This window comes from Perissodus microlepis, chromosome 11 (genome assembly GCF_051167445.1).
Source record: "Perissodus microlepis isolate ML-2025 ecotype Zambia chromosome 11, ASM5116744v1, whole genome shotgun sequence".
NCBI lineage: Eukaryota > Metazoa > Chordata > Actinopteri > Cichliformes > Cichlidae > Perissodus > Perissodus microlepis.
The window spans coordinates 30,665,084-30,690,956 of NC_140471.1; the positions used below are offsets into that span (position 1 = coordinate 30,665,084).

General features: G+C 38.7%; 1 protein-coding gene across 1 annotated transcript in view; it reads right to left on the reverse strand.

Moving 5' to 3' along the window:
- The window catches only part of LOC146378205 (soluble guanylate cyclase 88E-like), a 112,055-nt gene that overhangs the window by 5,600 nt on the left and 80,582 nt on the right, over positions 1–25,873 (reverse strand). Inside the window, 13 exon segments of the mRNA XM_084942651.1 lie at positions 96–230; positions 653–710; positions 712–780; positions 1,761–1,875; positions 2,159–2,253; positions 2,255–2,282; positions 2,764–2,908; positions 3,032–3,051; positions 3,054–3,113; positions 7,908–8,003; positions 8,632–8,738; positions 8,740–8,786; positions 19,850–20,080. Coding sequence (XP_084798777.1) covers positions 96–230; positions 653–710; positions 712–780; positions 1,761–1,875; positions 2,159–2,253; positions 2,255–2,282; positions 2,764–2,908; positions 3,032–3,051; positions 3,054–3,113; positions 7,908–8,003; positions 8,632–8,738; positions 8,740–8,786; positions 19,850–20,080 — 1,206 coding nt within the window.

The following is a 25,873-nucleotide window of genomic DNA, read 5'->3' on the forward strand; positions in this document are numbered from 1 at the left end:
AACAAGAAAAGTCTATGACCTCAATTTCCCTCTTGACCATTTTTTTAATAGCATAATGTTTTTATATGTAGTTCAGACCAAGCATTTTTTTCTACCTGGCATGTCTCCAGAGCAGTGATTCCCTTTCTGAGGTGGTCAGCAACGACTTTACGGTACAGCCCAAAATCGCGTCTCTTCTTCTCTTCGTCCAGCTCCTTGAGAATTTCCTAAAGCTGAGTAAATTTTTGTTGCTCTTACAGGATGAGAAATGGGACACAAGAGTCTATAGTTACAGTCTCACCTCTTTTAAAGCTCAAAAATCCCTCTTTGCATTTTCTAATCCTCTTAATCCACATCTTTCCTGCATGACTGAAGTGGATTTAATGGGTGAAATCAATAGGGTAGCAAAGCTTTTCACCTGGATTCACTTGGTCAGGTTGCTTTATGGAGAGCTGGCATTATTTTGTGCACTTAGTGTATCATTCTACAAAATCACTGATGCTTTAAGCCATACAAGCCTTTTACTTTTTACAAGGTTATATGAGCTACCTCAAACTCCCTTTCAAATGCAGTATTGTTCAGTTCTCACTGTTGAAGAAAAGTCAGCTCTGTTGGCATAATGTGCTCTCTCTCCCTCTCTCGAAGGAATGGGCATTCAGGGTATTTTCTTCACCTGATCCAGGGCCAGCTGCAGCTCTGCTGATTGCTGTGTTCAGGCCAAAATCAGCTGTGCTAGAATCATGCAGGTTCAGATCGTTCACATAAACACCCATTTTCAGCATGTCCTCCGCAGTCTCTATACTACAAGAATAAAGAAAGAAAATGAGGCAGTGATTGGGAAGCACGCAATTTAGTATCAAATGTCAGCACATTAGGCTAAAATGTGGAAGTTCTGTTTTTTCCCCTGTTGCACAACAGAAATAGTCCATTTTCTGTTCTGTTCTGAATGTTATTACTTTTTTCTGATAAGCTGATATCAATAAAACCATTTCACTGTAAGGAAATCAAAGGAATATGCTGCCTTGAATGATCTTAAACAGTTAAACAGTGTCAACAGCAAATTAAGACCACAAATAGGAGGAAATCAGAATGTAAATTTAATACTAAAAGAGCTTGAAAAGACATTTTACCTCTTATCTAAGAGACTTCATAGGATCTAAAACTGACTGAGAGTCTGCTTGGGCCTATCACCAAGATGCCAAGATGTGAAAGATCTGTAAGATAGTCAAAAATGTGAACACTGGGTTCCTCAAAAGAGTATCCTTTCTCTTTGAAGTGCAGGTGTACAGTAGAGTCTTGTCCTGTTGAGGTTGCTCTGCTATGTTGTGCCATTAATTTGTGGAGTGGTTGTGAGCAGGGCTGATATACTTTGTACTCTCCCTCACTTTGATAAGTCTCTTCGAGCACTCGGGGACATCTCATAGTATGAAGTCTACATTCTAATCTTCTATTTCTGGTCTTCATTTGTTGATGATGTTGTGTGATCCTTCAGGTAAAGAGAGCCTCAATTTATGTGTTTTTTAATACTTAGAAGACAAAAATACTACTATAATGATTAAACTTGATGTAGGCGGATCCATATTGGTGTTAGGCGCAATAAGCTACAGACTAACATGATTGTCTGATTGACCCTCTATATGGCCAGTCAGACATGATTAGACTGAATATACCCAGTCTTTCTTGCAGCTTGTGTTAGGTCTCTATTATTAAGGATGTGGCTAGATGTCTAGTCCTGAATCAGTATCATCAGTCACTATTGTCACAGTATACCTTGGTCTTACATGGGTGTTCCTAGGAAGATGAGAATCCCACTAGGGGACTTAATCTGGCTCTTCAGGTGTAGAGGCTTCTTAGGAGGCTCCCACATGTCTTCAGAGATGGTCTCGCTACACTTGCCTGAATATCATTTAAGAGAGTTTTTTAAAATTGCATTTTAATTACAGAGTTTTTTAAAAAAAAATAAAATTAATTTAAAATATTTTCATTAAGATAATTAAGGAGGGACAGTGATAGATTGGTTTTCCTAAAACAGCTATTTATTTACAATCCTACTGATAAGCACAGGAAAAGTACAATAAATATATCAAAAATGCTTCTGAGCTAGAAATTTAAGATATGCTGGGTTTTTGTCTTTTCAAGACTTAACAAACCCTGTTTGAAAGGGGTAAAATGTTCTGACCAGTTACAGTGTGGAATGCCAACAATTTGATGTCCTCGCCTACGGAGTTGGCAGAGCTGTTCTACTGAGTGAGAAAACTGCTGTACTCTTGGTCTACCCTTCATTTCCTCCACTGCCTTTGGCTCTGATGGAGGGTGAGAAATGGAAACTGTGAGAGGATAGGTGGCCGAATGAACCAGGAAAAGTTAACTATGCAAAATTAACAATGTGTCAAGATGCAAATCCAAATCACACAGTTGGGCAATAGCCGAATAACGCTGGCCGGCAAGAGGATAAAATAAAGGGGATATCCTCTCGAAATAATTATACACAGCATTGTGCTTCAGATTAATTTCCTTATTTCATTTCCTCTAATCCCCTTTTATTCTAGTGATGAATATTTGAGACATATTACTCAGTCTGTACTGGGTCTACAAGGTTTGCATAAGGGTCTCTTATGTACTGAAAGTTTATCTATTTCTTTCTACATTTTTAAACTTGATGGGGACTTTTATTTCCATCAAGTTGTGATCCCATTTATTAAAAATGTTTTTAATACACCATGAATTTGAAATTGAAACGACAAGCAAAAAAAATAATAAAAAATGACATGGCAAGACCAGTACCCCTTTCTTCTCCTCTTTTCGCTTCGTCAAACTCCTTCTTTTCCTCGTCTTCCTCCGTACTGAGTTTCAGGATATTTATCTTCTGCTTGCTTTCCGCCACAGATTTCGACAAAAGCTCAAACACACCGTTCAAATGGGCGTAGATCAACAAGTAGAAACAAGTAAGAAGATACATTTTTGTTAAGTGTATTCAATAGTGACGATAAAACAGGAAGGTGGGGATTTAAACTAAATTTGAATTATGACAAATGACTCCTGCCAAACTCACATTATTCCAGCTGAACTCCACATTGGTCTGACCAGAGTGAACTCTTCATTGACTTTCTTGCCTTGGGGGTTGGCGAAGATCTCTTTGAAGCCAGTACATGTTCATATTGGTCATATTAAGATTTTGTTTCTTCCCAGTACACCAAGTAGTGAGCAAATGATTTGGATAAAGTGCTAGTTTACTGTTTCAGAAACATTAGCTCGAGGAACAGTTCTAGAATAATAAGGATGACAATGTCCATGTGAAGCCTAATATGACATTCACTTATATACCTCTTTTAACTCCCAAGATGTGTCTAAATGAATATTGCATAGGCACTTAGACTCTATTAAAAGTTGGTGGACAATTTTCTTCAACTGAGAAAACAGGAGTCCTTGTTTGTGGCCCTGACAGATTTGTGCTTAAGGTAATGGAAACTTTAGATTCCTTTGTCACTGTTGCTAAATCTTCTATCAGGAACCTGGGGACTTTTGACTCAGCCTTCACTTCGGATACTCACATGAAATCTGTGGTTTGCTCTTTGTTGTCACTCAAGAAATGTTGCCAGGTTAAGTTCTACTGTGTCACGGTCTGAATACAAAATTATTATTCATGCCTTTATTTCACCACATCTGGATTATTGTAATTCAGTGTTCACTTGTGTTGGAACGTCTGCTGCGAGGCCTCTAACTACTCACATTTCACACTGTTGCATTGCACTATTGTTGTGGTGGCTGACCATTAACTTCAGAGTCCGCTGTAAGATTCTGGTTTTGACTTTTAGAGCTCTGCATGGGCAAACACCAGTGTACATCAGTAAACTTTTACATCCATTCATCCCCAGCAGGTCCCCAAGGTCATGTGATCAGGGCCTGCTGGGTGTGCAGTATACAGGCCTGAGAACTAAAGGAGACAGAGTTTGTGCAACAGTGGCCCCCATAATCTGGAACGCTCTCCTACTGAGACTGAAATCTGTGGACTTGGTAATCTGTTTTTTTTTAAAGCAGCTAAAAACTCATTTTATTAAACTTGCTTATGGTTAGTTTTTGTCTTTATGGTTTCAGATAATGTTTTGTTATAAAGCACTTTGTTATATTTATCATGAACAGTGCTATAAAAATAACATAATATCCCAATTCACATGTTATATGTTCTATGGTTGTAAAAGCTAAAACAGAATAAACATTCTCAAAAAAAGTCCTTGTCAGGATTAATGGCCTCAAATGGACTGACATTTCAGTTAGTTTCAGGGGCCCCAGTTAAATATTTCTGGAAATTGATCAGTGGAAAAAAATTGTATAATGCCAATGATTCAACTATCCATCTTTGCTGTAAATGTGTGGGTCCATTTTTGCTCTTTCCAAAAATGCTGGCCTTTAGACTGAAATGATCCTCTGCAGAGAGTTTAAAAAAAAATCCTGTTCTGTCAGGCAGCTTTTGCAATCAGAGTTGTGATCTGAATGCACTGTGGTGCCAAACACATTTTTCTTTTCCAAGAACGGCTATACAAAATCTTTATAGCCTCCTCTTGTTCATGTGAATCATTTATCTGTTTATTTAGTAATTTCTATTTGGGTAATTTCATTTATTATATGTAATAGTATGACAATGTCCAAAGCAGAAAAGGCAGGGGGGTAAAAGGAAGAGGGGGTGGGGATTTAGGGAGAATGCATAATGTATCACCAACTGCTTCACCTTCGCGAAAAAACAAACATACAATACCTGGAACACAAAAATTTGAAAATGCACTCATATGTAAATTAACAGTCTTCTTGTAGTGTGAGTGTTTGTGTTTGTGTGTGAGAGAGAGGCAGAGTGCCTGTGTATGTGTCTTTGTCACAAATGTACTTGTAATGAGTAATGAGGGTGGGAAGCCGCAATAATAGGGATTTATTTTTCCCAGTATGATGGATTTCAGTTGCCGAAATTCAAGAAATTTACCTTTGGTGATTCTAGATTTTGATACAAATTCTTCAAATGAAATAAACTTTCCATCTTGTACAACATGTTCTAGATTTTTTTAACCTTTTCTCTTGCCACAATGAAAAACTTAGTATGTTCTTCTTCTGATAAATATCTAGATTGTTCCAAATGGGTGTTAGTTTACATGGATAAGTGATACATATTTATTTATTTTTTTAGAATTCCCACCAGGCTGTCAGAGAAATGTTTAATAGTGGGGCTAATGAAAGGCAGACTTGAAAGTTTTACATTTCCACAGAATGCTTGTTCTAGGCCCGGCCAAGAGCTGTCAAATACGCTTGGTTTAAAACACTTTGAAACATATAGCAATCTATTGGATAGGAAGCGCTGATAAGAATTTGGTAGTTCTAGACCACCATTGTGTTTTGGTTTTTTGTAGAGTTTTTAGGCTTATCTGTGATGGTTTGATTTTCCATAAAAAGTTCCAAATGTTTGAATCTAGTGATCTAAACCAAATAAGAGAGGGTTTATTAGGGATCAGTGAAAATAAGTAGTTTATTTTCAGCAGAATCATCATTTTCATGGTCTCAGCTCTTCCCATGAGTGATATAGGTAAAGTTCTCCAACGTGTGAGATCATCCTCTACTGTTTTTATTAAAGGAATATGATTTAACTGTACCAGGTCTGAGACCTTGGTGGAAAAGTGTAGACCTAGATATCTAATGTTACCTGACTGTAGTGAAGTGGTGGTGTTTTGAAAATTACAATTCAAAGGTAAAACTATTGACTTACTCCAGTTGATCGAGTAGTGATTGTCTTTATAAGCGAGGTTTGTGAGTTCCCGAGTAAATGTGATACATCATCAGCATATAGGCTTATCTTATGGTCTGTATTTTCAGTCCTTTGATATCTACACTTTCTTAGATTACTGCTGCTAATGGTTTGATAAAAATAACAAAGAGGGAGGTGAAAGTGTCTGGTGCTGCTCTGTAGGTTGACGCTTTGTGAAGTAAGATCATTTGTCCTAACACAAGCATTTGGAGTGCTGTACAGTGTTTTAATCCTGTATATGAAGAATGAACTAAATCCAAATTTATGTTTTCCAGTTTACCCAGTCAAATGCTTCCTCTGCATCTGAGGAGACAACTGTGGTTTCAGATTTCTTGATGGAACAATAATCTATTATATATATTAGTCTGTGTATTATTCGATGAGTGTCTGCCTTTAATCAAACCTGTTTGATCAGGTTGTGTTATGAATGGAGTGATTGTTTTTCTAATTTTCTCTCGAGGACTTTGCAAAGTATTTTAAGGTCTGTGTTTATAAGAGATACTGGGCTGGATGGGAACACAGGATTCTTGCTTGGTTTAAGAAGTAGACTAATGATGGCAGAGTTCATGTTTGGAGATAGAATCTGGTGTTTGTTCTGAATTTGAGTGACCATTTTGAAAAAAGAAGGTGTCAGCATATCCAATAAATCTTTGTAAAACTCTGCTGAAAAAACACCTGGATCTGGGGCTTTATTGTTTGGGAGATACTGTAGGGTTTCGTGGATTTCAGAGATTGAAAGAAGTGAATCCAGAGCCACAATCTGTTCATCATTTAGTTTTGGTAGATTTATATTGTTAAGAAATTCTGCGACACCAGCGTTGGAGGGATTAATCTGTGATGAGTATAAAGCATCATAAAATTCTTTAAAAGATTTGTTTCTTTGTTGTGGATCATGAGTAATGTTTTCCAACTACCTACTACCATCTCCAAAGTTCTCCCAAAGCAAACTGTGCATCAGAAGTTTTCTTCTTCTGTTAATTATTTCATTTAATACTACTTTTAGTTTTCTCAGGTTATTAATTACATGTTCTTGTGGTGAGGCAGCATAGGCAGATAGTGATTATATTTTTTGTTCTATTTCTAATACCAGCATTTTCCCCTTCTTTTTCTTATATGAACAGTAAGATAATATTTTGCCTGCCATTACTACTTTTCCTGCTCCCCATAAAACACATGGTGATATTCCTGGCAGGTCATTATTATTTAAATGCATTGCCCATTCCTTTTTGAAATAAATTAATGAAATCTTGTTCTTCCAATAATGATGTATTAAATCTCCAGCTCATTATTGGTGGTGTGACTCTTTTCTCTGTCAGAGAGATAGATATCGGTGCATGATTGTTGATAGTGATAAGATGAATCTGAGTGTCTGTGATATCCCTCAAAATGACACTGCTAACTAAAAACTAGTGTAAGTGAGACAGTGAGTGGTGTACTGGTGAAAAGGTGTAATCCCTGAGAGTGGGGTGATGTTGCTATGAGCGCCAAGCATCGCAAAGACCAAATCACTCATGTGTTGTTTAAGAATATCTGTAGACTGCCAGTTCCTTTGACACACTTCCATTATAAGTGTGGTGTCAAAGTGATCCAAAAGGGAAGAAAAGAAGGAAATGATCCTCTGCAGAGAGTAAATACTCTTAACGAATTAAGAGCAACACAATAACAAGATCTAGGAGATAGATATTTATCTTCAGGAAGCTAATCAAACACATGAAATAAGCTATTCGCTCTGGAAGAAACATGCATGACATATTCAAAACTTGTTACATTGTTTCCATTGAATTGCATCTGTGCATGTAAACACCAGAGCAAGTCCCATTTCATGTAAGCCAATCTGAAATCACAAGTAAATATGGAAGAAAAGAAATGTGTACAAGTAACTGCAGACAATACTGACAGAATCATGCAGGTTTCACTAGGTTGCATAATTCATATTTGTTCCGTTGTGAATCCTGTCTTTACCCAGAGTCCCATCCCAATAAACACTTATCTAGATGCAGTAACCACTTGCTCTCCAAGTGCAAACACAAACGCTTCCTGGTGTCTCACTGAAGAGGATGATATCTTTTGCATGCTCAACAAACTGACATAGGGTCAAGGTCAGGCATACAGTAGCTGGACTGATAGTTCAAAGTCTGAGTACCTACCACATATGTCATTTTCTCAGTTTCCTCCTAAGACAGGATTTCTACTTCAATATCTGTGTTGTAGAATTGTCGTCCCACTTAGGAGAGCTGCCCTGCTGCAATCAGACAAGCGCATGCTGCTCATGAATGTGTAGAGGTCAACTTCGTGCACAGGAAATTAAGTTACAATCGGCTTGCGTAACCTTAATTTATGAGCTGTCTGTAGTAGGTTTATATTTAGTTTTATTTTAAATGAAGGACTGAATAGGTTAAACCTTTCTGTTTCAACAACTGTGCTCATTCATTTGTTGACAAAAGGTTTTTCTCTCCATTTCCTTAAAATTGCTATACATATACTCTTTGAAGTAGTTTGGCCAGATTAAAAGCAGTGCTTTTTTAATATACTACAGCAGCTATAGTATACAGTACATACACATGTACACACTTTGTATGTATACTATAGCTACTGTAGAGTGTTAAAAAACACTCCTTTTAATCTGGCCAAACTACTTCAAAGCAACTTTTATTGTTAAAGAACTTTATTTTTCTTACTTGATCACACTTAGGCCTGTTAGACTAGACCCTTTCCCAGCATGCAATAAAAAGAAAGTCACACAAACACAGGAGAAATGTAAGCATTGCATTACAGATAGGTCTAGGGTTTGGGGTCAAACCAATTTCCTGTTGCTCTGGTAAACCATTTTGCACACCCGCTGTTTACCCCATCATGTTTCTTGTTACCTTTGACAAACAGGGTGAAGCCCTTGCGGGTGCTGCGGTAGTGCAGCATGAGGCTCGTCTCACAGTCATCCTCCACACAGAAACTTGGTGGCTGCAGCTTGGGGAAGCAAGTTGTCAAACTTATTGATGAAATCATGCACATTTCCCCCCAAAACCTAAAAAAATGGTCCCACAGTTATTCATAAGCAGTAAAATAGAATGTTGTTTGTATAATTTAAATAACATTTAATGTAAAGTTTTTTTTTCATGTTGCCACAAAACGTAGTAGTTTGTAATCTGTTCCTACTCTGTGCTGTTTCTACACACTCCTCATTGGGGTTGAAGATCACAATTCAACCCCACTATTGCTATATAAGGTACTTATATACAGGTTTTTTTCCCCCTATATTACCTTTCAGGAACAAGTTGTCACTGTATAAAAGAGAGAATACCCTTTTTTGGGTATTCTCTCTTTTGTGCAGCATCATTAGTTTCTGTTCAGAATTTGATTATTTCTGTTTAAGTACAGAAATCCAAGATATTGTGAAGATTGTTCCTAAACCAAGCAATCATCACAATATACTGTGGCATGAAAAACAAAAACAGACTTATACATCTGGTGTCTCAGAAACTTGAGGTTGGGTCAGCTCTCAGTCTCCATAAAATAAAAAAATTCCAGGGCATACAGTTCATATTGAGTCCACATGTATTCATTGATTAGAACAAGATAATATCCTTTTTACCTGTGACACACACAACAGTCATGGAAACTCGGGCAGCTTCTCCAGACTCCAGTTACATCTAGGAAAGGATGTCAGGGAAAGTATTAAACAAAAAACTGCTATAGCTGTGCACACCCACTGCTGCTTTGTTTTACACATACTGTAAAATTTTATTGTTATGGAAAATACAAGGCACTGAAGATGCATCGCTAGGTAATCAACCAGTGTGTAATGCTTGTAACCCATCAGTTATCGACAATAAAATCCATAAAATGCAGACAAAAAATCTACAAAGCATGAAAAAGTGCAAAGACAAGGCCCCTTACCTACATTCACTTAGTGCTGTATTACCCAAGGCTCTCCGACTGTGCCTGCCAGCATTACCCAGTGCTGAGAGTTTCCACCTGCAGCTGACGTGTGCTCTCCCCTGACTCTTGGCTGCCAGGTCAACAGATGACCTCATCCAACATAGTAACACCAAGGCATGTTTGTGGCAGGTAATAAAGAAAATAAAAAAGTTTAATTTGTGAGGTATTTGTTAAGAAAGAGGTCTGTGGCTGGTTGTGACTGGTTATGGGAATCCCTTAAAAAAGAAGCTCAGTTTCCATCTTAGTTCACAGTGTCAGGCTCATTATCCGAAATTAGCTTGTACTCTTTTGCAAAAACTCATTAGGGCTACAGGTTGTTTGACTAATTACTTTAAATTTGCATAATTACAGTCAGGTGCACATTAAACTGACAGGCATTGTGTTGAGATTGGCATTTGAAAGGTTTTGTTGCTTTGTGAAGTGTAGCTAGATGGATCCATTCAAAACATCCGGGCCTCCTGTTAAGGCTACTATTATCTACCCCTTGATCAGTGAAGGTTAAAATTTGACAAACATTTGTGTTTTGACTCATATCATGATGACTGTTTTGACCATCAGAAAGTACTTTTGCATTTGAAAAGAGTATTTTGTCATACCGGAACAGGCACATATGATAAGTGAAGCTTTATTTAAAAAAACAAAAACAAAACAAAACAAAAAAAACCTGTCAGCTAGTGGGGCTTACTCAGTTTCTAAGATAAGGTAAATATTTAAACATATCCACAAGGGGGCACTGTTACAACATCTTTTATTTATTACTGGCTCTTCTTCTGCTTCCACTGGCAGAAATTAAAAACTAAAAAATGTGTGGCTGTGGCCTTTTGGTAAGGCCAGACAGCAAAGATCAAGCATTCTGTCATTTTCTGACATTTGTGGCCTTTTATATTTGGCCTGTTGCAAAATATACAAGCCTAGTTCAAAATATCCTTTTACTCCATGAAAAGACTGGTTTTAGTCATGAACAAAGAGAAATACGTTTTTTACTTTAACTTTTTTAATATTTAAATCTTGACCTGGAAGGTTGAGAGACTTACTCCTATCATGTGGAGGTCTAATTAAGAAAACACTTTGAGCCATCTAGCCACCGCTTTCCACCGCACCTACTCTCCACCAGGCAACCAAAAGGGTGATGACAGCTAACCTGTAATACCTGCTCTAAGCGATAATGAGGCACTCTCTGTTCCATTTATTGTATGGCTTCCTGCCCCGTTCCCTGCCTCTTTCTTCCAAGCTGTCCCCTATATTCTACATGCTGCCTTCTGTCTTTAATGGCCTCTAGTGCAGCTTTTGCCACACTCTGGTCTGGGAGATCTGCTGCTGCCTCTTAGCCTGGGAACAGAGGGAGATAACAATGTGCTGATGGTGCCAACCACAACTCCACACAGATGCTGCGAGAGCTTTCATTAAAGATGACATGACTCATCTTCTTTTGCTTCACCAATATTACACCCCGCCTTCCTTCCGTTCTCACAAAGACAGAGGTGCCGCTGTTTCAAAAGGTGTCCATTCATGCCATTTTTCAAACGCTAACAGGGAGCCAAGGAACACCTCCCTCCTATTGTTTGATGTGGACAACAGAAACACACACAGCAACACACTTACACAAATGGGCACCCAGCCCTGTTTTTCCTATTACTCCACCGCATGCACCGGCCGTATCTTTTTCACTCTTACTCATATATGTTTCTTTTCTGTCCTTGCTGGTTATCTGGGCTGGCTGAGGCTGATAACTCCCCTAACAGAGCGGGGATCCAATCTTTGGAGAGAATCGGGGTCACTGGAGGAAGCCATGCATAGTTGGGCTTATTCAGCTACGGCAAAAAGATAGCGGTTTATATAAGTTTTATATCATCGAAGCACGAAACGAGTTCACCATTCAAATAAGAGACATTGATTAAAGCATCAGCACAAAGCACAATCGGGTTATTGGAGCATTTCAGCAGACTCGGGCGATGGAGTTATCGGGTGACAAACTCGCACCATAAACTGCTGCTTATATTTTATAACCAGCAGCCCTTCAAGATAAAATTACACATCCCTTTGCTGTAGCAGGGCTGTGACTGCACTAAAGCTGCAGGTATGAATCCTGCGATGTGACGAAATGGAAATCTCTGCCTCTGTGGAGGAGCTGTAACTGCTGTGACCCTGTGGTGGAATACTTAATGGGAGTCTATCTGTATCCCAGCCGTCCTATCTCTCAATCCACTGAACCATGCCCCCCACACCTACCCCTTTCTCCCCCGCATGCACACACACACATGCGCGTGCACACACACCTCCCACTGCAAACGAATATTCCATATTTATCCTGCACAATCCCATGATACCACACTCTTATTGGTTTTACTGTAGACACAGCAGGAGCTGCTCCATAAAGCGACGCTAGCTGAATGCTAACAATGTCGAAGCATCTTATTGTGACTTTATGCAGCAACCAAGGTCCTCACTTTTGCTGTATTTATAGCTCCTCTGTGAGTTCTTCCCCCTGTCTTCCCTCCCTCTCTTTTCAGTTTCACCTGTCAGCATCTCTATCTTTCCCCCGTACTCTTTACTTCACCTGATACTTTTCCCTCTCTCTCTCTTTTTTACTATTTCTACAAAGACCAACTCTCAGTCTCCTCCAACACCAGCTGTCTCCAGCTTTCCACCATTATTTAAGGCAGCGTTTCCAGATTATTGCTATGATTCATCAAATAAGGTGCCATGAAAACGTGTTTTCCGTCTCCTTGATTCCTTAGTTTTTTTGCACATTTGTCACACTTCAGATCAGACAAATGTTAATATTAGACAAAAATAACCAAAGGAAATCCAAAATGTAGTTGGGTTGGAAAGTGTAGCTTTTTTTCCTTTCGTAAGAGATGATTTCATTTATTAAAGGAAAAAAAGATCACCAAACCTGTTTCACCCTTGGCACAAAGAACTACAATCAAGAATTTGCTTTTACTGGCAATGTTTTTTTTTTCATATAACTGTGAGTGATTTTTGTCCCAGTCTTCTCTGCAGAATTATTTTAATTCAACCACATTTGAAGGTTTTCAAGCATGAAAGGTCTGATTTAAGTCCAGACTTTGATTAGGTAACTCCAGAAGCTTTATTTTGTGTTTTTCTTAGCCATTCAGAGGTGGACTTGCTAGTGTGTTTCAGATGTTTGTCCTACTACATAACCCACGTGTGCTTGAACTTCAGCACACTTGGGTCCTTCATGGTTTTCTTTTAGAGAGCAGAATTGCGAATTTGTTTTGGTCCCTAAAGCAGCCTAAGAATATCACTCTAACACCACCATGTTTGACTGTTGGTATGATGATCTTTTTATGAAATGTTATGTTGCTTTTATGCCAGGCGTAATGGGACTCTAAAAAGTTAACAGATTGTCTTGTCAATCCATAGAATATTCTCTCAAATGTCTTCAGGTTATCAGGATGTTTTGGGGTTTCGCGCTGTTTTTGATCAGCAGTGTTTTTTTCCTTTGAAATCTCTCATTGATGCCATTTTTCCTCAGTCTCTTTCTTATTGTTTAATCATGAACACCGACTTTAATTGATGCGAGTGAGGCCTGAAGTTCTTTAGATGTCATTCTGGGTTCTTTTCTGACTTCACTGATAAATTGTTGACGCTCTCTTGAAGTAATTTTGGTAGGCTGACCATTCCTGGGAAGTTTCATCAATGTTCCAGTTGTTCTGCACTTGTCGATAATGGCTCTAACCGTGGATTGCTGGAGTCCCAGAACCTTAGAAATGGCTTTTTAACTGCTTCCAACCTGGAAGGAGGTTAATGACTTTGTTTCTCAGCTGCTTCTTTAGATTGTGTGCTTTTGGAAATCATTTAACCTACTTTAATTTATCAGACAGGCTCTATTTAAGTGATTTCTTGGTTTAACATATCTAGTAGTAACGCCCCGTCTGCGTCACTTTGCATTAATTTAACTGAATCTTCCTTTGCCATTTAAAAGCATGTGGTGTGAGGATGTTTTTACGCCTATTTCTGTGTGCCATTGCGAGGTGAAGGTAACAGCACCTGACCAAACGCTGCTCATATTCACTCAGTCTCTCTACAGGCCCTTTCAACTGCAACCAATGGAAATACAGTGCTCTTGGAGGTGTAAAAATAGTGTCAAATCCTAACAAAGGCAATTCTAAAACTAGAGATAGGAGAAAGGGAAGTGCGTAGGGGGGGTGCTATTCGGAAAGAAAGAGAATTCAGGGTTCCGCAGTCTGCATATAAATATTCTATTAACTTCAGCCGGCTCCATAACGGTATGGCTCTGCGGTTTTGTATTCAGTGCCTAGAATTTGAAATGAAATTATTGTGGAGGTGGAGGTAGAGAGGGAAGTATTGGTGGTGAAATAGCCGCTTCCTTTCTTCCAATTTTCTCTTCTTCCCTCTTTCGCCCCTTCTCCTTATCACGGGTGACACTAATCCAATTTCAGCTCTGCTTGTGACAGCTCTAACGTTGTTTGGTGTACCGATTCCACCCGCCTTATGCACCCACATAAACACATAAGTGGTTCATGCACACTTTGAAAGGTCACATACAGTATCTACACAATGCACACACTTAGGGATACATATATGTCCAGGTGTGCACTTTACAATGCATACACAGAAAATCTCACACACATTTGCATGACTTTCAAAACACGGACTAGTAACACAGTATGAAGGGAATCTTTGCTCAAGTTCTAATGTATCTATCAGCAAGACTTACCAAAATGAGACTGGAAACCCATTCTAAAGACAGCTACAGTAGTAGCTGTCCAGGCCAAACTGTCCTTTTCCACCCACTCATAAAAGAGTAAGAAGGGTAAATCATCATCATCAGACACTAGTCGATGGTTTTGAGATTTGCTGAATGCTATCCACGCGGACGTTTTACCTGCTAGAAGTCTTTACCTGCTTCGAGACTACAAATCAAAAAGCTTCCTTAATCAAACATAATTTCAAGAAACAAAAATCTCCACAATAACATGCCTTTCCAAAAACTGTTACTTAGTTTCTCTTAATTATGCACAGGCTTCATTCAATATTGGAAGAACTGATCCTTTAAACCCCACTATATTACTGTGATAGAGCAAAACTCAAGGTTCACTTGCTGCTGAAAGCTTGAGCAATATCTAAGTAAATGACAAAATGCTATAGTATTGTATTGTGGCAGTAATATAATTCCAGAGCTGAGTGTTTGCTTTACTTTCCAACCACATTCTGCCATATTACTAAGAATTCATTAAGTGGAAAAATACACTCCAATTTTCTTAAATTAACATGACTTCTGAAGCAGATTTAGACATTGTGTCAGTCTTTCTTTTACTCTCAGCACGAAACATGGCTGTATTGCATCAGCCTCTTGGGGATACTGCTGGTAGAGAAATTAGTCTCTGTGCGCCTTCCATGATGGATTTCTCCCTCTTTGATTATTGAATCTTGGTGCAGAATTGTGAGATTAGGAATAAGTCCATGGCTCTTTGATTCAGAGTGACTGACACCAACGGCTGACATTAACCGATGGTATAGAAATTGCATTATAGTTGCTGGAAATGAGAAAATTGCACTCCCATACAACAAACTCTGTAAGAAATGCAGCACGACACCAAAAATGTTCTTTAAAGGTCTGGTACAAATATTACCACTCAAGAAAAATTCAAAATTGGGTCGTGAACTGTTAATTGAAATCTGTAGATCTTTTAACACACAAACACAAGGCAGCAGTTTTTTTTTTTTTACCTCAAGAATATATTGCATCACTTCACAAGTGTAGGCCAATTTTGTAGGCCTCAACCTTTTATTGCTCTTATGTCCAGATTTCTGGCACCCCAAGATTGAGGGACCTCCAGGCTGTCATATGGCTGTCATATCATCAGTGAATTATGACTTTTCTCCATCAGAGATATAGCTTTAAGTAGTATGACATTGTTCTTGAGCTGCTAAGCCTTGAATAAAGGATGGTAAACTTCATGAAGCAGGAATATGTGGGAATGGGAAGGAAAGTTTAGTATTTCTATACAAACAATTATATTGAATATTTCTTAACTTAAGACAAGTTAACAGCAGTTCTGAAATCATAGTTACTCTGTCAGAATGTATTTTTTGTATCATATTTACTTAAGCTGGCATGTGTAATATGGTTTTTAACAGGGATATTGCTGGATTGGATTTTCCCCCCAAATTAGTAGACAAGCCAGTGATCTGTATTTGGTAAAGTTAGTCAAGTCTGTGTGCAAAGGCAGCATTTCACCAGAGTTAAAGCATTTTCTTCCGGACAAGAAATTCAATTGTTACTGGAGTAACTTGAGTTTGCAAACAGATGCTACAGCTCCGTGTTGATTTCACACCTAGATTGTATTATTAGTAGGCAGGAGACATTGCATGCACAGAGTGGGTGAAGTAAGGACACTGACTGGGGAGGGTGGCAGCATGGTATTTAATTCAGATTATGACTATCAGTACTTTATGCATTTGCTCCATTTATCTGTTTTCTGTCTGTGGGTTTCTGCATTAACTGACTTTTATATGTAATTTACTGCTCAGCCATCTGCCCACATTGATTTTTATGGTCCAAACAGCCCACACTGGAATGAATGACACCGAAAAGCAGATAATTGAGCACATTGTAAGTAATGCTGGCATCAATTCTGTTTTGAATTTATGCTAAAAATAGGGAGTGACTTCACATGCAATTTCATAAATGACAACCATTTGGCACATTGCATTTTATATTATTCGTACAGATCAGTTCACAATTATGATTTGTGTATTCTTGTTTTGCAGGCTTCAAAAGTGGAAACAGACAGTTCCAGTCGTGGAAGTTTTTCTGCCCCTGTGAAGTGGCAGGCAAAGAGTACGCACTGAGAGAGTGGTTGTGAGGTAAACAAAAGTTTTGCATTTTATTTTGGTAACTTGAACAAGTGCTGAAGACAGCAGTTCTTCTCTTACCTGGTATTGTTGCAGTGACCACACAGCACAGGAAACAGGAGACAACAACTTAAAGATGATAAACCTTCAGTGCTTTCCTTCATCTCCTTTTGTAGTTTATTGTTGCCACATCAATGCACATACACAGTGGCACACACACACACCTTTCTACACACCATTGAGCATCCCATTTCCTATTCCTATCCCCCATGTCTCCACTGAGAGTCCTTTGACAGTTGTCATCATCCCGAACGTATTTAAGAGTAGCACATTTATTTTTTTGCGTGGCTGGGTATTGGTGTCTAAATAGGAGGCAAGGTCACGGAGTGTTTGTGAAGATGGTCCCCAGAGGATACACTGACAAAACAAATGATGGTGAGACAAAAAGCCAACATTAGTTTCCAGCAAGAGGGGTAATTGCATCACAAAGAAGTAATTTAAAACAGGGTCATAGCCCGGCTGCTGTAGGCCCCTTTACGTTTGTGCATGTGCAGTCGTGTTGTATTTTGTTACATGCACACACGGGCCTCCAGTGGTGCAGCGGTTCAGTCAGCAGTGAGTGTCGTAAATCATTCACACAACAATGCGGCAGAGGCTTGGAGATCACGGCTGAAGTATTGTTTACACTGAAATAATGGCTGAACTTCAATCTCAGTTTTAACCACATTCGTCACTAACTGTCATTTAGCACAGCCTGAAACCTAAGAATTCTTACTTGCAGGTCGATGATAATGGTAATGAAATGCTTTGTGGGTGATAATGGGTCATGCTTACTACCCAGCCACTCTGTTATTATTTCAGAGATAATACTATATTATTCAATAATAATTGAATAATACTTGACTGGTCAACTCTTTTTACTGTAGTAAAGTTTAGTAAATATAACAGTTTTGTCAAAGATGCTGGTGCCACTGCACCTCTCATGTCAATAGTAAAGTAAAGTAAACCTGCATGGTGAGTGTTACTTAATATAATTAAAAAAACATCAATAGTGATATTTTTATTGTTATTCAAAATGATGAAAAATGAGTAGACATAATTTCCCTATAGGTAATGTTCAGCTTCGATACAGCGATATGTTCAAAGAAAGTCATAAAAACTATTTTTACAATCCAGTTAGCGAAAATGAAAAGTTTACAGTGCAGCAATAGCATGGTTTGTCTTTTGATGTATTATATATGATGGATTATATATCCTTTTCTACCCAAAACTAATAAAAATAACTGCACACAGTTTATTTTTCAGTGTTGGAAAATCAATTCTAGAAAAGTAAGAAACAAATGTCAGAGTAAAGATTAAAAAAAGGTCTACAAACATGTATATCACAATACTTGGCCATAGAATATCCAGAAAACACAACATAACAAAGAAAAAACAGTCTAAAATATGAATTGTCCTTAAAAAAAAATCTTGGCAGCACGCAGCAGTAAACAGGTCATCTGGCAGGCAGCGAGTCCCAGTAGCCCTCTGAAGCTGGTTAAACACCTCCTGCTGGATAAAGCAGCATGGTGCTTTTGTCTCGACACTGAAATGGTGTGAGTCTGTCAAAGCCCTCTGCACGCTCCCCTTCCCAGCACAGGGGCTGATGATGAAGCCCTGCAGCATGGGTTGGGAGTAGATCTATAATCCTTTTTATTTCTCTATAGATTCTTCTGGAGTGCAGATGATACAAAAAATTTGAACTTGACCCTCGCTGTCCCCGTGCAGTGGGAGGTCCTTTTATCATTCATGGCTGTGTGCATCAGTGTCTGCTGTCATCTTTGCAGCAATGTCATTCTTATCTAAGAAGTTTGATGTTTTAGGCCAGTCTGTTCACACTAAAGAGTAAGAGACAAACAAAATTGTATTTTATTTACTTCTTACAATTGTCACCAAGTCAGAGATCTACATTTTTTGCCTTCTGAGTTTGGGCAAAAATGCTTTTAGCACGCCAGGAAACATCATCATCATATACAGTGGTGTAACATTGAGCTTTATAATACAATGCTATGAGACTACACCATGTACACTGCAATAATGTTACACAAATACATAAAATGTATTAAAACAAAAAGAGACAAACATAAAGAAAAAATTTATTCTCCAGATTTGAATGTCACAAAATTTGATTTAAATCATACGCTACTGTTGTTCATTATTGTATCTCCATGTTTTGGAAATCAGGTGGCCTATTAGTTTCTATTTTGGTATAGATTAAAGATTACAAATATATATAGTACATTTGATGCTCAACAAATCTATGTCATATATCTAAAGCATTTACTCGTCATATAAATGTGAATCTTAAGGGTTTGGCTAAAAGACAAGTACTATAAAGGCCTAGCAGTGATACTAATATAGTGCAATGGCGTACATTGTTTTGTTGTAAAACTCATTAAACTGTGTGAGACATTGTTGAAAATGAATGTGTTTTGCCATAATGTTTTGCCCTTGTAATGTGTTGGCTTGTTTGCATGCCAGTGTAGATAAGACACTGCTGTGTGTTTTGCCAGTGTGTTCAATGTATCGCTGTGCAGCTCATTTTGGATGCTGTGAGGCCAGGTCTCTGCCAAGTGATTGGGTCTTAGCAGGAATCTCCTCACAGGCGGTAAATGGATACCAGATTGTTGATCTCATATGTTTAAACTCATTAACGAGATGCATGCTAAAGTGCCAGGATGCATATCTGTGTAAAGTACTGGTTCTGTAAGAAAATGTGATAAATGTTAAATGCACATGGTATCGTGAAATTTGTTAGCCTAGAGATGACAGTTACAACAAGATGTAATTATGGACAACAGAGACTAAAGAAGATGCAAACTACTTGGGTTCATATAATGTTGAAAAACTTCTGAAATGTTTCTGCCTTTTCTGTGTTTGAGCCTTTTTTGAACTGAGCACCAGGGGAAAAGATCCCCCATTATAGCCATTAGACCCATAAATGTGTGCAAGACCAAGACGAACCTTACAAAACGGCCATGCGGTGTGTAAGAGGGTACCGCTTGGGAGCTCAATGTGTACAACTTCATCAGTTCATTGCAAAGAAGGTTGTGCCATGGGAGTAAGGCTCCCACCTTTATAACAAAACCTCTCATTCACAACAGCTGCAAATTTTCTCTATGCTTCACTTCCCTGCGACCACCCAGTCCTGCATGACACCATCAGCCCTGGGATGAGATTATCATAAACCTTGAGCCATGCACATTCATATCACAAAGAGAAATGCTCCAGCAACGAGGGGACACAGACACGCTAGAATTTCACTGTCCCATTGTCTTCATAGATGCTGGGTGGTGCGATAAACCGAATATAGAGGGGGGAGGCGGGGCTGTCGTCAGCGATGAGGGTGGCAGTGATGTTGGTGGGATGCACGTTCCTCTTGTGCCAGATGCTTGTGGTGTGCCAAAGACGGCCACGTGCCACCCACCCCTCCTCTCTCCGTCGTTCTCTGCCAGCTTGACACAGCCATCTGCGCGCTTGCTTGGCAGCGTCTCCCTGTAGTCAAATTTACATTCTTGCACAATTCTCATTCCTTTCCGTTTGTGCCCTCGATGGAATGTGTCAAGGTGTTGCAGTCCAAGAAGTCCCTTGAGGATGCCTGAGAATGAGCTCAGCAATTTGTAATTCCTAAACTCTACCCCAAGCAGTCTGTATTCTATTAACATTTATTAAAGCTTATCAAAGGCCTGAGAGGAAGCACTGAGAAAAGTACTTTGTTGATGCTGTGCACTGACAGTACTCAGATTTTTAGGAGGTATGCAGCTCTATCTGTCTACCTTTATCCTGAGTTTGACATCACGAGGAGCCAAAGGTGGCCACGTTCTTCTTCTTCTTCTTTCTTTTTTCTTGTATGATTAGATTTTCTGTGATGGCTGCAGATAGAATCATTCTATTCTGGACTGAGAGAAAATATACGTGTGTCCAAAGAGGCCTTTTGTTCATTTCATTTTTTCATCTCTGTAGAAATTGAGGTACAGTTAGACAATCTTGGCCACTGTTAGAGCGAAGAGCAACATAAGAGAACAGTTGAGTAAGAAAAACAACAGATGGTGAGGCGTATGAAACAGGCGGGAGGATAGAGCATATTGTTTTCGTGTAAAATTAAATCTTAGGTAATAAAGGGGAACATAATGCAAACTGATCTGTGATCACATGCTATCTCTGAACTTTCTCATTGTGTTTCCTCTGCTGCCATATCTCATTGTCTTTCCCATCCCAATTAGCGTTGTTTAAAATTGTTCAAGCCGTTTTTATTGCCAATCAGATAGCCTTCATGCCCTGGAGGGCTGTGTTTAATATTTTATCTACAGCTGTGTGGATATCATCAGCGGAGATTTCCCCATTCTTGTTTCATTTTAAGCTTTCATTTAAAACCGGCTTCTCAGGATAGAGGCATCAAAACCCAGTCTAAATAATGATGATGACATTTACATGACTAATTGATGCTGTGGTGCCATCCCAGCTCGTTCTTTCGGAAAACACACAAGTGATGAGAGTGCTAATCCATGCTGATGTAGGGATCAGAATCATGCATATTTCGAACTAATTTGACATTAGCCAGAGAGGATATACAGTAACTAAATATTCTCAGGGCATACCCTGTCAGTTGTTTCATTTTATTAAGAAAGGGGGATGTAAATACTTGTGTTATAAAAACTGACCTTTTACATTATTTTATATATAAGCCTTTAATTCACTTTAAAAATCTGTGTGTAAATGTCTTCCTTTTCACTAAGCATTGGTGTGTCTGTTAAGTAATCAGTTTCTGTAGATTGTCCAGGATTATTATTCATATGGGTTATGGGCAGCACGGTGGCACGGTAGTTAGCACTGTTGCTGCACAGCAAGAAGGTCCAGAGTCTTTCTGTGTGGTGTTTGCATGTTCTCCTTTGCGTGGGTTCTCCCCGGGTACGCCGGCTTCCTCCCACAGTCCAAAGACAATCTAAATTGCCTATAGGTGTGAATGCGGGAGTGAATGTGATTGCGATGCTGTCTCTGTGTGTTAGCCCTGCGACAGACTGGCGACCTATCCAGGGTGCACCCTGCGTCTCGCCCTATGACAGCTGGGATAGGCTCCTGAATAGGCTTTTTTTTTTTTACAAGCATAGGGTAAAATTTTAAAATACAAATTTCCTTGACTGGTATACATTTAAGTACATATTAGCACTGTTGCCTCACAATAAGAAGGTCCTAAGTTCAACTCCACCATCCGCCATTTCAGTGTGGAGCATTAAATTATTTAAACCTTTGATTTCATATATTTCACTTGGATTTTATTGAAAATTATTAATTCATATTTGTTGAGGCAGAAGAATTGTTTTTTGAATGTACAGTACAACTGTAGTGACTTTTTCCCCCCCCAGAAGTAAAAAGTAACCATATTTAGACAGGAAATGGTGTGCTAAGTCATCAGCTAAAGTAACAGTTCATAAACTGCATGTGTGCAAACACAAATATCTGCAAATTTGTAAAAAACAACAACAACAACAACAACAACAACAACAACAACAAAAAACAAGTTCCACCAAAGTTTCTCCAAAACTGGTTCAGAGACTTAATTTGAATCTCTGTTAAACAGTTAAGTACTGTAAGTTATATTAGAGGTGAAGCCTATTAGATAGTTAGTGGCCTAGTAAGCATCAACCTTTCACACAAACCAGCTATACTCCACCAAAGGCTAACTTTAAGCATTATTTACAGTTTGTGTGAAGGAAATTAGCTATAGAGTCCAAAAGTGTTTTGTCACAGTTTGTAGACATGTTTAAAGACTTGGGATTTTTTTTTTACCCATACAATTTATTACTTGTGGTATGATGGTGGATGGGTTAGCAGTGTCACCTCACAGGAAAATGTTTCTGGGTTTGAATCTGCTGGCCAGCTGAGGCCTATCTCTGTGGGGTTTGCATGTTCACCCAAAATGCATTCCTTCTGGTTACTCTAGCTTCCTGCCGCAGTCTAACGACATGCTTGTTAGGTTAACTGGTGATTCTAAATTGTCTGTTTCTGTAAGCCCTGTCATGGATTAGTAATGTGTCTGTGGTGGTTCCCACATCTTGTCTGATGTCAGCTGGGATAGGCTTCAGCACCCCCAAGAACCCTCAATTGGATAAGTGGTTAGGAAAATGCATGATGGATAGAAGGTTGCTTAACGAATTTCTGTGTCTGTCACATCCTCTATTACTGTTGAAAGGAAATCAAAAGCACTCAGAATTTTAGTGAGCAGCACTTTTAGCTCCAGTATGAGTGAGTAGCAAATTTGACATGGAGCCCAATGTTTTGGTCTATGGTGGGGACAGAGTTACAAACATATAAGGAGAGACTTCTGGAGTGCTCTCAACTGTTGCTTTTATGGATGTGTGTGCGCCCACAGATAAATTTAAGTACTTGGCTTTCACCGTTATTGTGTAGTCTTTGACAGTTTCTTTTGGTAGAGCGTAGAAGGTATAACAAGTCTCCTAAGCTCCATAAGCTGTTCAGAATGAATGTCTCATTGACCAACAGTAAAAACCATGCATAGGCTCATGTGTGCATAACACTCGATGAATCACAAACAGGAATATATCCGAAGAGTGGCTTCTCCACCTCCACCATTGTCATATTTCTTAATTTTAAAGAAAATTTCACTCAAACATACTGGGTTTAGAGAAATAAGGCCTCAAAGTTGCTGTCATTATTGCGTAATTTTAGCATACCTCCGAAAATTCATTTATGCTCAGTAAATCACTCTTTGACAGAATATAAACGTGACAACTTCATAGTTTTCTCCCTGGATGAAAGCACGCTGTAAAGTCTCTGTTACTTAGAGTTATTGAACCATTTGCAGAGGTTGTTGTTGATGTTTTTGGCACTTAATTAGAGAAGTTGATGCTGCCGCTGGAACCTAGTGATAAAATGTTGATGTTTTTTATTAGAATAAAGCTTTCTAGCAAGCCTTTGTATACTGTAATAATTTACCTCTGCAGACACTATGCTCTGTCATCTAGCTCCAGCTCTTGTTTTATGTCTTTAAAGTTATCTTATATCACATCATTGTGTTCAGGGTGGGAAAACACACAATGTTCTGACTTTTTGAAGCCATATCTTTTTATGAGTATATACTGTATATGACACTAGGTGCTCACAAATATCTGAGACATCTCTTTTTCCAAGCTACATGGAGCCTCATCCAGTATTCCTCTACGCAAGTGTGACCTGGATGTTTCTCACCATTTAGACATGTAACAGTATTGATTTACATGTAAACAGGATGTGGTGCTTGTTTGCTATGCTGCAACCTCACCCTAACTCATACATCAGTAGAGTAATGCTCTTTTCTCAGGCTTCAATGCACACTAAAAAAAAAAGAAAAAAAAAAAAGATAGCCATATACTGATGACAATGCAAAAAGGAGTATTCGTGTTCAAAAACTGATGCATAACTGGCCCGAGAATCTCCTTTGTTCCTTTCTGTGGCAGCAATACTCTGAAAAGGTCGTTGACTGAAAAGGACTATTTTAACCAATATTCATTTATGGTATAAAAACATAGTTGTAGATACATACAGTAGTCCTTAAACACCGAAATTAAAGACTTAAATCTGCATAAATCTTCAGGTATGTTTACTAATGTAAACACACAGTTAATAATTATTCACAGTGTTGATCAACTAAATTAATAAAGAATAAAGTTAGAAACACTGATGGACCACAACAATTAGAGAACTCACAAATGGTGCCAGTAATCGCTTCAGTTTTTACATTTACATGACATTTCACTGACATTTTGTAACAAAACAAAACAATTGAAAACTCCTCAAAAAATTCAGACATTTATGAGGATTTTTAAATCTCTATGTGGAGGCCCAGCTCCAGCTACGCAGTAAGGCTGCCGCACTGATGCATTATTCCACTAAACAGCAGATCCCATGTGACATCTATGTAGATATATCTATGCAATAGCATAAAATACAGGGCATAAATATGTTAACTAAATCATAGAACACTACAATAGCATTAACAGATACACACGCTTCTCTAATCCTCATTTGTTTCTAACAAACAATGAAAGACAACAATGAAAAGAATAATACAAAGACTTACCGCACAACAGGATGATGTTCTATTCAGCTCAAAACACTCTTTTATAAAATAAATATGTAAAAACTGGAGCCCTGCAGTCTGCAAGCCGTTGGATCTCTTTTTTTTTTTTTTTTTCTTTTTTTTGCTTGTTTTCAGCCCCCTTTTTCGGCTTGCGTATATTCTTAGTATCTAATGAAGTACACTAACTTCCCATTTCAAAACAGACACCTGAACACTTTCATTTCTTTCATGCTTTGGATGATAATGAAAGGTTTGACTTTCCCTGGTGCACATTTTTTCCTTTAAAAAGTCAAATTTATACCCCAGATTTTCACAAGACTGGTTTATCTTCCCACACTCCACTTAGGCTGCAACTGTCCCAGATAAACAGCTAACCTGTAAATCACTCACTGCATGTTCATTTGCAGCCAAGCAGCTTCATCTAACTCAGAAACCACTCGTGCTGCTGTTTCTCGGTTATAGTAGATTGCTCTGCAGTTGTGATGCTTATCATCAATTTCAGTTTAGAGCTTTTTTTAATGGCCCGGCCTTATTTCGCGCTCTAAGGTGGATTATATGCATTATTCACATTCTAATATTGTGGTGATATTACAAATCCTCCCTACTCCTCCTCTCTCCACCACATGCACACATACCCACAAACACCGCACACGCACACTCTCTCGCCTCGGAGTGATGAAATATGTGCATACTGTTTACAGCTTCATAAATTGAGGATGCAGACTCAGACATAAAAGATTACATAAAGCAATTCCTTGTGGTTATTTTTCTCGGTTCATTTTCAGCACATGGAAATGAACTGCAGAATTCCTCCACTCGCTGTGGCTCCGTGAACCTTTGCCTAGCTTGCCAAGCCGACGCACAAAACATTAGAAACAGGAAAGCAGAGCAAAGAGCTGCAAGCAGGGAAGCTGGTTTCCCCTGTTCATGTGCTGTGTAAAGAAGTGCAGTACTGTAGTCTTGTAACCAAAGGCCTCGGAGGCTCCCCAAAGCAGGAGGAAGACTTGACTAGCTGACCACAATCTATTATTAAGGAGCAGATGAAAGCTGTATGAAGATGGGCATCTGCAGGACTATTGGGGTGGACTCAATGGGTTGGCGGTACTGAGATTATAAAAGCCAGGAAGGAGGAATTGTTTCATTTTATATCATACAAATCATGAGTTATGTCAATTTGATATTGATTTTTAGTTGTTGGGGGAAAGGTGCAA